This window comes from Hemibagrus wyckioides, linkage group LG18, assembly GCF_019097595.1.
Source record: "Hemibagrus wyckioides isolate EC202008001 linkage group LG18, SWU_Hwy_1.0, whole genome shotgun sequence".
NCBI classification, from domain to species: domain Eukaryota; kingdom Metazoa; phylum Chordata; class Actinopteri; order Siluriformes; family Bagridae; genus Hemibagrus; species Hemibagrus wyckioides.
Window position 1 is genome coordinate 9,167,656 of NC_080727.1, and position 10,711 is coordinate 9,178,366.

General features: G+C 42.2%; 2 protein-coding genes across 3 annotated transcripts; one reads left to right on the forward strand and one right to left on the reverse strand.

Annotated features, from left to right (window-relative positions):
- The first annotated feature begins 714 nt into the window (after positions 1–714).
- On the forward strand, positions 715–6,096 carry atp5fa1 (ATP synthase F1 subunit alpha). The gene is made up of 11 exons (XM_058415048.1): positions 715–871; positions 1,644–1,719; positions 1,838–2,007; positions 2,135–2,308; positions 3,108–3,274; positions 3,496–3,796; positions 4,422–4,646; positions 4,800–4,907; positions 5,010–5,154; positions 5,605–5,755; positions 5,882–6,096. The coding sequence occupies exons 1-11, from the start codon at positions 812–814 to the stop codon at positions 5,958–5,960; spliced, it is 1,656 nt and encodes a 551-aa protein (XP_058271031.1). The 5' UTR covers positions 715–811; the 3' UTR covers positions 5,961–6,096.
- A 140-nt stretch (positions 6,097–6,236) lies between these two features.
- On the reverse strand, positions 6,237–10,673 carry hwa (huluwa). 2 transcript variants are annotated; one of them, XM_058415051.1, is made up of 3 exons: positions 9,688–10,671; positions 7,539–7,725; positions 6,237–7,182 (listed from the first exon to the last, which is right to left on the reverse strand). In XM_058415051.1, the coding sequence occupies exons 1-3, from the start codon at positions 10,273–10,275 to the stop codon at positions 7,016–7,018; spliced, it is 942 nt and encodes a 313-aa protein (XP_058271034.1). In that variant the 5' UTR covers positions 10,276–10,671; the 3' UTR covers positions 6,237–7,015. The 2 variants fall into 2 exon arrangements, with proteins under 2 accessions (XP_058271034.1, XP_058271035.1); XM_058415052.1 differs by having other exon boundaries at positions 7,041–7,228; positions 9,688–10,673.
- Between the last annotated feature and the right edge of the window lie 38 nt (positions 10,674–10,711).

Genomic DNA, 10,711 nt, shown 5'->3' on the forward strand with positions numbered 1-10,711 from the left:
TGGGGAGAGAAGGCTGGCCCGTGTGGTCCGATTCTACTGAGTGCATGACGGGTCAAGGCTGTTTTGGGAGCAAAAGGGGGACCAACACAATATTAGGGCAGGTGATCATAATGTTATGCCTGATCGGTGTATAAATATAAATATAAAAATGAATGAATAAATATTAAAATGTGAATATAAGCATTGGTGTATATATGCACTGAATATTAAAATAGGACTAATGATAGTAGGTTGGATTGAACGTGTCTATTAATACACAAGATCCACATAGCTTTATTATAGATGATTATATTGTATAAAACTACATATATTATATTGTACATACACAATGTAATGACAGAGCCGAAATACTTCACCAGTCAAAAAAGCTTGCTAGGTTACTAGGTCTATTTACTGTGAGTCGTGTGTATATGTGTATATATATATATATATATGAGAGTCTATGTGGAAAACCCTTACTGGTGGCGCTCTGGTTTCATTTCTAAGTCCCAATGTCAAACGTGAAATGACTTTTGGGCTAAATATATTAATATGCTAACCATAGATAGAAAATACACTCATTTGCAGATTTGGTTAGTGGACATACTGTAATAGCACCTAAATATTTGTCTGAAGGTAACAACTCGCGGACTTAATTCATTGCGGTAACAAAATTTATTAAAACAAAAAAAAGTTTCCCGTATACTTCTTCCGGGTCATGCTGTGACCTTTCTATATGAACTGGTGCCGGCGTCCTCCATTTCGTTCACTCCGCTCCTTGCGCTGTAGTTGCTCGGTGGAGGAGGACGAGCTCTGCACTTAAACACCAAACATGCTGTCAGTTCGCGTCGCGGCGGCTCTTGCCCGCACCCTGCCTCGTCGGGCCGCGTTTGTGAGTATTTTCACATCAATTGTGCGTATTTGTTGCAAGAAAGGCTTTTGTTATTTAGTAAGTTGAAGACTCCGGTGTTCTGAATGTCAGCGCTCCCATGGCGTGTGCGGCCGCCATCTTGCTCTTGGGCGGCCTGTTAGTGCTGCAGTTTGCGTTGTTCTGTACGAGAGCTGAAACCTATACTGAGGAATATCCTGCAGAAAGATCACTAAATTGACTAAGCTGTGGTCACTAGTATGCTGTGAATAGCTATGTGTTGTAGCTAATGTTGCAGCAATAAACCCATGTCAAATGAATGACATTAGCTAGTGAAGGTCAGGATTTGGTCATTTATCCGGTTAAGCTGTTCAGCTAGGTGACTGCGTGGCATGTTTTATTACTACATTCTTGCACGTTATTTGTTTCAATGTAGTGACCATTAAGAGAGAAGTATGTTGTTTTTAAGAAGGATTTCGTTTTAGCTCTTAGCTTTTAGCAAGATCGCCTTGTTCCGCGATTAGCACTGCAAGCTAATGTATGCTAGCCCTTGATTACTTAGCTGTGACGTTTTATATGGATTGCTTAGCAAATGTACAGCATTTACTTTTTAATCACTTTTTTTAAACAATATCTACTATATCGCATCACTTTTCATTTCAGTAACTTCCATGGTGCTCTACAGCACTTGAAGGTCAACAGTAATGGACATGTAAAAGGGCCTCCGGGAAGTGAATCAACAATATGGATTTCTTCTTAATTTATATGTAACTCCTTTGATTTAACTCTTCTCCAGGTTTCCAAGAACGTAGCTGCTGCTTGCGTGGGAGTGAAGAACCTGCACACAGCAAAGCCATGGATGCAGAAGACTGGTATGTGCTTGGACTGCACTGTTTTTGTTGTAGTGTGGGATAAATATACAATTTTTTTTTTTTTTTTCCCCCCTTCTCTAAAATGCTTGTCCATCATGACTCCCTATGTCCTGTCCAGGCACTGCCGAGGTCTCCAGCATTCTGGAGGAGAAGATCATGGGTGCAGATACCAGTGCTGATCTCGAGGAGACTGGACGTGTGCTGTCCATTGGTGACGGTATTGCTCGTGTGTACGGACTAAGAAATGTGCAGGCTGAAGAGATGGTGGAGTTCTCCTCAGGCCTGAAGGTCAGTGTGCTTTGGTGAACCAGGTTCACTTGGTCTGTTTTAGCATCTGAATGAGTGCAACTTCTTATTTCCATTGGAGCAGTTATAGTTTCTGGATATGTTTATGCTCAAAAACCTTTGTTTTCAGGGTATGTCTCTGAACTTGGAGCCGGATAACGTCGGTGTTGTGGTGTTTGGTAACGATAAGCTGATCAAGGAGGGTGACATTGTGAAGAGAACCGGGGCTATCGTGGACGTGCCTGTCGGAGAGGAGCTGCTCGGCCGTGTTGTTGATGCTTTGGGAAACGCCATCGATGGCAAGGTATGCTGAGTCATAGTGGTTAACATTTTTATTTTTCTTGGAGTAATTGAGGAAGGGGACACTTTTTTTTTTTTTGCTGTCTCTTACTGCATTTTTACTGCATGGAATGAGAGCACTGTGTATACTTGGTCCAGAAACTGAGACCATTAGAATAGCAGAAATGTATGTGGGCAGATGTGCATACCAACGCAGAGACCCTGTGGGACACTAACTACATAGGTAATATGAAGGCAAACCGAAGACATTGAAAGGTTTGCCTGTTGGACAGAGTCAAATGCATTACTAAATACCAGTCGTGTTCTGATGCCTGTGACAGGAAAGTGTAGAATTTGCTGGGGTTTATTTGTAGATCTACAGGGTAAAATGAATTAAACACAAGATACTGGTACAGTCTGTTCAGATTGAAACAATTTTTTTTTTTTTTCTGGCCAAAAGGACAGAATATTCAGCAAGATCTTGCGATGCCATGCTGGTTAATTTTACATGCCTTTTGCCTCAGATAATTGGCCTTGCCTAGATACCACAAAATAAAATTTTACAAAAATGAATTAGCATTATATTAACATTGCAAAAACAGCAATAGGCATTACAAAAAAGTTATATGGGATATTAGTTTTAATAGAAATGCAGTGCATACTGGAAATAAGCTGCAAGGCTATAATGCAATTCTTTAATGTTTTGACCTGTGAGGTCATGAGGCCTTAGTGGAGGTCGGAAAACTAAAGATGGTGTGTTTTCATCATTCTGAATTTGCATTGTCTGAGGCTTTGGTCTTAAATCCTCCTCTGTATTGCATCAGGGTCCATTGGGATCTAAGCAGCGTCGCCGTGTTGGTCTGAAGGCTCCAGGTATCATCCCCCGTATTTCTGTGAGGGAGCCCATGCAGACTGGTATCAAGGCTGTGGACAGTTTGGTGCCCATCGGCCGTGGCCAGAGAGAGCTGATCATTGGAGACCGACAGACTGGGTATGGAGGACTGGTGAAATGGGCTGCTTTAACCCAGCATCAGCACAAACCTTTTAATGGTTGTCTTGAAAAATAATTCCTGGACTGTTGTACATGGGTTTCATGTATAGTTACAGATTATAAAATGATTTCAGTCCAGTTTTTGTTGAAAGTCACTTGTCATTAATTCATATAAAGATGAGCTGCTCACATGCTTGTTTTGACTTCTGCTTTATTAACAGTAAAACTGCCATTGCCATCGACACAATCATCAACCAGAAGCGTTTCAATGATGGTACAGATGAGAAGAAGAAGCTGTACTGTATTTATGTGGCCATCGGACAGAAGCGTTCCACTGTGGCTCAGCTGGTTAAGAGGCTAACTGATGCCGACGCCATGAAATACACCATTGTGGTGTCTGCTACAGCCTCTGATGCTGCTCCTTTGCAGTACCTTGCACCCTATTCTGGCTGCTCCATGGGCGAGTACTTCAGGGACAATGGCAAGCACGCACTTATCATCTATGACGATCTCTCCAAGCAGGTGAGCGTCTGAAATGTTAATATTACCCTTTACTAAGACTGTGGTGTCTGCAGTGTGGATTATAACCTGATCAACATAATCTAACTGTCTAATTCAAACTAAAGATAACTTCTGGCAGCATTAACCAGAAAACTATTAAGGAATTGGAAATCATAGGATGCAATAAGTGAATCTCTCTGTGGTTGGGATCTAGACAACATGCATTACCCATGTTACTGATCAGTGCCCCAATAAATCTAAACCTTTTTCTTATTGTTGGGTCTGCATTAATCTTCCAAGTTTGAATGTAGGTGGTATTATGTACTTCACCGTTTAATTAAACAAGGATTCTCAATAGTTCTGTGATTGTGGAGGTTCTGTGCCCTAAAATTTGCACAACCTTTTTAATACATTTATTAAATGTATAGTATTTCCGTTTGGAACATTGACCTTTTGCATTTGACCCCTTGTTGGCTATACAGGAGCAGCCTGAATCTACACTGTTTTGCTTGGGGGGGGGGCAATTAACTGCAATGTGCTAGTTTTGGCTTTATCACTTCTGCCAGTACCTCTTGTCATTTGTGTTCTTGCATAGTTTGGGCTTTCATTCAAGTTGTATGTCATCAAACTTTTCATTCCCCCTTAGGCTGTGGCCTACCGTCAGATGTCCCTGCTGCTGCGTCGTCCCCCTGGACGTGAGGCCTACCCTGGTGATGTCTTCTACCTGCACTCTCGTCTGCTCGAAAGAGCTGCCAAGATGAACGACAACTTTGGTGGTGGCTCACTTACTGCTCTGCCTGTGATTGAGACTCAGGCTGGAGATGTGTCTGCTTACATTCCCACCAATGTCATCTCCATCACTGATGGACAGGTTAGTGTAACTGCTTGCACCACTCTTCTGGTGCACTGATGTCTTGCTCTAGCTTCTTTGCACACTATACATATGTAATGGGTAAAGGTACAATGGTATTTTAATTTAAGTTTTTTTTTTTTTTAAACTCTTCCTGTTCTCCCAAATGTCCAGATCTTCTTGGAGACGGAGTTGTTCTACAAGGGTATCCGACCTGCCATTAACGTGGGTCTGTCTGTGTCCCGTGTGGGTTCTGCTGCCCAGACCAGGGCTATGAAGCAGGTAGACCATCACCTTTTGATCATTAGTCTAGACAGTTTAGTGGAATCTATTTGAGTTGACCTAGTTTTTAATACCCCCTAAACACCTTAAATGTGTGTCTAGGTGGCTGGTACAATGAAGCTGGAGCTGGCTCAGTATCGTGAGGTTGCCGCTTTCGCCCAGTTCGGTTCTGATCTGGATGCAGCCACACAGCAGCTGCTCAACAGGGGTGTGCGTCTTACAGAGCTGCTGAAACAGGGACAGTATGGTAAGCAGACTTGATTCTCATTGTGGCAGATAAGTAAAGCTCAAGTTTTAGTGTTCAACAGCAAGGATGTCCAATCCTATCCACAAAGGGCTGATGTGGATGCAACTTCAGTCCAACCACATCTGAGTCTACGTGTTTAAGTTTATCTTTGGCTTTCAGTTGACTTGTGACTAACAAGGTTGGAATGTTCCTTCAACCTTCTCACACCACCAAATAAGATTGGATGCCCCTATTTTAGTCTTGTGCAATGGAGACCCACTTGATTTGTACTTAAAATTGTGGTGTTTTTTATACATGAATCTTTCAAGAATGTTAGATATCTGTAAATTGGGTTAGCATTCAGACCAAACCTAATGCTGTTGCTAAATGGCTATCCAAGCACTGTAATAACAACACTTTTGTCATTCTTCATCTGGACAGCCTTTTTAATACCTTTTTATTTATCTCCAGCTCCCATGGCCATTGAGGAACAGGTCACAGTCATCTATGCTGGTGTGAGGGGCCACCTGGACAAGATGGAACCCAGCAAGATCACAAAGTTTGAGAAAGCCTTCCTGCAGCACATTCGCAGTCAGCACCAGGAACTGCTTGCAACCATTAGGTAACCAACTGTTAAGACTGATCACAATTTCAGGATTCTCATCCTTTTGATCCATGTTTTATATTGCATTAATTGTTTTAAAGATATGACTGCACTTTCTAAACAAAACCGATGTTTCTGTTCTAGGGCTGATGGCAAGATCTCTGAAGCATCGGATGCCAAGCTGAAAGAAATCGTGCTTAACTTCTTGTCTAGCTTCGAGTAATGTTTTCCCCTCTCCATTCTGCTCATGTCTCAATGTTTGCATATAGTGCTCCAGTTAAGTTTATATGAACGTTAAAGTTTGGGTGGCACTTGATCAATGTACATAAATCTAACAAAATAAAGTGTTCCACACTCTACTTCCTGTTTCTTTTTTAATATAACTCCTGGAGAAATTTCTAATTTGGAAATGTGTGTATGAGGACTAACCCTACAGGCCCCAGGGAAAAATAATGGAGGGTTTTATTGATATAGACAGGAGCAGGTTACAAAGTATTAGGTTTGTGCACAAGAGCACATTGACTAAGGTGGATTGTGTTCAACACCCTCTTTAAATGTTTTATTCTGGATAATATTGCTGTAGTTGAAATAACTATTTTTGGGAACTGGTTCCAAGTTCATGAAAATATAATGGGTACAATAACAAACTTCTATGCACACCTTAAACCTCCATTGAGTAAGAAGTGAGATTTAATGTTTATGGCTATTAACTTGTGCCACCACTAATAAAACATGGCTGAGGTAGGATTCCTCATTCTGAATGAGGTTACTTAAAATGCCAATCTTCAGTGCTGCAATGGTCCTTGACTTCTGGAAAGTGTTCACTGAAACACATCCTTATTTAAAGCAGTTTGTTCAAGGACATGTTCTGCATGTGCCTGTATCAATCTGGTGGTGGTTGTTTTCCATCCTCATATTCTAGTTACTGATCAATAGTATAAAATGTTTTATTTAGACAAAATATAAGGTGATGTACACAGTGTCAACTGATCATTGCAAGTGCTTGTGTTCATAAATGTGCTCTAGAACCCAAACTACAGGAGCTTAACGTAGAGAATGACAATACATGCACACCAATAACATATGAGTGCATACAGTGGAAAACAAGTGCACAATAAACACATGAACAAGTGAGTGATTCTTTTAAACAAAAACATCCTGCAGTTCAGGAAAGTGAACTGTGCAAGTATACATGTGGATAAGGTGTCAGGGGTTCTATGTGTCAAGGAGTTTAAAACTATACAGTTCTTTGGTTACATAGCTGGAGAACGATGCATATTAGACCCAGTATTGTTTGGTTGTGATGGGCGGTGCATGGTGTCTGTGTTTGGGAACGTGGTTCTGCGTGACGTAACTAGGGTCGTAATAATCCCATTCAAGACCAGATGCCCAGGTCGCCCCTGGAAAACCGTCGCTGTCCGCCGACAGGATGCGCAAAGACACACCTGGATAATTATGTGTACAGTTTTACACCCTCTTCATTACACACACCTGAAATGTGGACATAATTCAATACAAATATATAGAAAAGCCGGCTAAAAGGGAAACTCCACTGTTTAAAAAAAGTAGGTTTTTTCACTCAACAACAAAAATCTTGTTAACATTAAGAGTTTTCCCAAGTCCAGTTCTGTTTATTTTGTTGGGATGAAGCAATATCTATCTCCCCCTATATAAGCTACATTTTGAAGTCTTAAGTGCTGTGGTATGAGACTTTAAATTATTTAACACTGAGATTGGGCTAAGAAAATTCCTAGCTCTTTACGGAATTACAGGAAAATATTAGAACAAGCTTTAAACTGACCTGCACTGGCACCGAAGTCACTATCCAGGCCAGGCCCTGCAGCTGAGGTGCTTGTGGATGCTATGAAGCACGAGGTCTCCTGTGGGATGCTACTGACGAGTTCGCCTTCCAGGTGGACCTTATCGAGGGAGATCAGCTCCAGCTCTACAATGCTACTCCTGCGTATCATCACAGGTGATGACCCATGCTGCAAACAAACACAAACACCTTACACAAACACATTAGCAAAATCAGACAGACGGCATTGTCAAGGCACCATGCGTGTAACAAAAGTATACACATTTTACTGTATTTCTTTTGTATTTTACTGAAGATAAAGATGAAACTATTCACAATCAGTGTCTCGGCATAGTTGCGACATTTGTGTGGCAGTCTGGGAAAAACCCCCATTATAATTTTCTACCCATAATATGCTTTACTATGTCTCTACATTAAGATTTTTAAGAATTGTCTGTGATACACCTACAGCATCACATCATCGAAACACAGAAGAGAGCTTACAGACCCTGCAGTGACGTGAATGAGGTTTATAATAAAAGTGAGAAATCATTTCCCACTGCAAAATTAGATATTTAAAATTGTCGCTTTTCCATAAGTGGATTAGGTTATAAACGTAGAGGCTGACAGGGTGTCTTTGAAAAGTATATTTTTAAATATACCGAGACATTTAAAAAGGCAGAATGTTACTCCTGATGCATGCAAACTAGAAGTTAAACCATCACCATCACACCCCATCATATGTTCATGGTGAACATCCTATTCCAACCAGAACCTCCCTGCCCTCCTTTTGGTGCTATAACAGCATCCGCCTTAAACTGGGAAGGTTTTCTACTAGATTTTGGAACTTGGCATTGGGGATTTTTGACCATTGATCATTAAGAGAAGTAGTGAGCTCAACCACTGATGTTATTTTCGACTGCTTTGCATGCAGGCAATGTTCCAGTTTATCCCAAAGGTGTACAGTAGGCTTGAGGTCAGAGCTCTGTGCAGGACACCTGATTTCGTATACTGTAACCTTTAGCACACCAGAAGTGGTCCCTACTACCTTACTATGCAGTAGTTGAAAAGCAGTCCAACAAAGGAGTAATATGTCGAAATTCTGGATGCCCTACTGCTTCTGCTGCGATTCTACAGTAAGGACTCAGCACTTGTGTGGTAGAGCTGTTAGAATTAAAAACAGTGGAAATGTAGTGCGTCAGCGTTTTTGAAAGTTTAAGTGCTATAGGTTTTTAAATGTTCTTCTTTGTGGTTAAATCATACTTGCTTAACAACATATGAGCAAATTGTTACCTTGTAGAAAGTTTGCAGTTACGCTGTCATAGGTCACATGACAATGCCAGCACAGTGGATGCAGTACACTACACACATATACACTTATCAATCAGTACTATATCATTGGCCAAGCAGCAGGTACTGAATCGAATGCAGTAAGTACTTTCACAGTATGGGATTTTGGACATGTCTTTATGGATCTTGCTTTGTGCACTGGGCATAGCTATGCTGAAACATATTTAGGTCCTGTGGCTCAAGTGGTTAAAGCTCTGGGTTGTTGACCAGAAGATCGGGGGTTCAAGCCCCAGCACAGCCACTGCTGGGCCCTTGAGCAAGGCCCTTGATCTTCTCTGCTCCGGGGCACTGTATCTGGCTGGCCCTGCACTCTGACCCCAACCTCCAAGGCTGGGATATGTGAACTAAGAATTTCACTGTGCAGTAATGTACATGTGACAAAGGCTATTTCTATTTTTTTAATCTATAAAAGATCCTAATGCTACAGCATACAGGTCATGCGTGACAGTCGTGTGCTTATCCAAACTGGGACAACAGTTTTGGAAAGACCCACATTTGGGAGTGATATTCAGGTGTCGACATACTTCTGGCCGTATTTCAGTACAGGAAAACATGCAGTAGAAAATGCCAACAGGTGAAGGGTTTCTGCAGGCCATCACACATTTGTGCTGGTGTGGCTATAGTCATGTATCTAATGAAGACATTATAAAGAAAGAAAATCTACATAAAATATTTTATAGATGTTACTTGTTACTGTGAGTAATGATGGATTCGGGCAGTAATATAAAAATACTGACCACAATACTGATATTTTATCATACATTCAGGCTGGAGTTGGAAAAGTCCCGGTCAGGACTCTTACCGTGCTCTGCGTCACGAGCTGCTCTGGAGAATTTGGTGGTGCGACATTCTCGCGCTCCATTTCCGAGTCGCTGGACTGTAAAATCACCGGAGCACTCCTTCGCCAAGCGCGCGAGCCGCGCGACCCGCTGGCCCCCAGTAGCGTGCTGGGCACGCGGAGCGAACCCGAACCCGCATAGGTAGCACCGTCCGGTCGCGCGAGAGCCTCGGACCTGCAGCGCTGGCCGCACGCAGCCCTCCGCTCCGCAGATGAGGTGAGGGACGATGTGATCGGCGGCGCCAGCATCGGCTCTGACACGGACGCGTATTTAGTTTTCCGTGCAGGGCCGAAGGATGGGTCGTCGGTAAAACGGGCGATTCTCTGGCGTGTGGACAGCGACGATGACGAATTCAAAAGTACGCTCTCGGAACCGTAGCGCGCTCTCTTTCTCCTCGCAAACAGAAGCAGTTTGTATCCCAGCAACAGGCAGTTTAACAGCAGCAGCAAAACGACACAGGGAATGAGCACGAGGACCAGGAGCGTCAGACTGGACACCTGCAGGCTCTCGCGCAGCTCTGGCGAAGGCACAGCCGTTTCCGACTGAGACATTTCATCACAAAAATAGCGTCGAATTAAAATAACGATATTGGTGATGAATTAAACTGGTAACAAGTTATTATAAATACAGCGGTGCTGTCGACTGACTAAATAAACAACACTGTTTAATTCACACCGGTTAATTCCGACAAAAGCCCCTGGAGCGATTCTGCTGCGCTGTTTGTGATGAGTGTATGAATAACTAGTTAGCTGGAGGCTAATCTGACTTAAAGCGGTCTCTCAGAAATAGAAAGTTTCGAAAGAGCTCAGAAACCTCAAAAACTTACCTCATGTGCGTCCGTGTGAATGATCACATTGTACTAATAGAGCAGTTTCTGGTTACATTTATTAAAAAAAAGTAATTTTTTTTAACGCTCAAATGCTAAAATCACTCTCGAAGCAGTGGTAAGTGAGTCTGAGGTAAACCTCGCGCGCCTGCTTTAAAATC

What these genes read in the sequence shown, in the direction of transcription:
- atp5fa1 (XM_058415048.1), top strand. Translation starts at nt 812, where the DNA reads ATGCTGTCAGTTCGCGTCGCGGCGGCTCTTGCCCGCACCCTGCCTCGT. An exon ending in ATTGGAGACCGACAGACTGG is followed by an intron (nt 3,275 to 3,495) that starts GTATGGAGGACT and finishes CTTTATTAACAG; the next exon opens with TAAAACTGCCATTGCCATCG. An exon ending in GAACTGCTTGCAACCATTAG is followed by an intron (nt 5,756 to 5,881) that starts GTAACCAACTGT and finishes TTTCTGTTCTAG; the next exon opens with GGCTGATGGCAAGATCTCTG.
- hwa (XM_058415051.1), bottom strand. Translation starts at nt 10,275, where the DNA reads ATGTCTCAGTCGGAAACGGCTGTGCCTTCGCCAGAGCTGCGCGAGAGC. An exon ending in AGCTCGTGACGCAGAGCACG is followed by an intron (nt 7,726 to 9,687) that starts GTAAGAGTCCTG and finishes GTTTGTTTGCAG; the next exon opens with CATGGGTCATCACCTGTGAT. An exon ending in TGACTTCGGTGCCAGTGCAG is followed by an intron (nt 7,183 to 7,538) that starts GTCAGTTTAAAG and finishes ATAATTATCCAG; the next exon opens with GTGTGTCTTTGCGCATCCTG.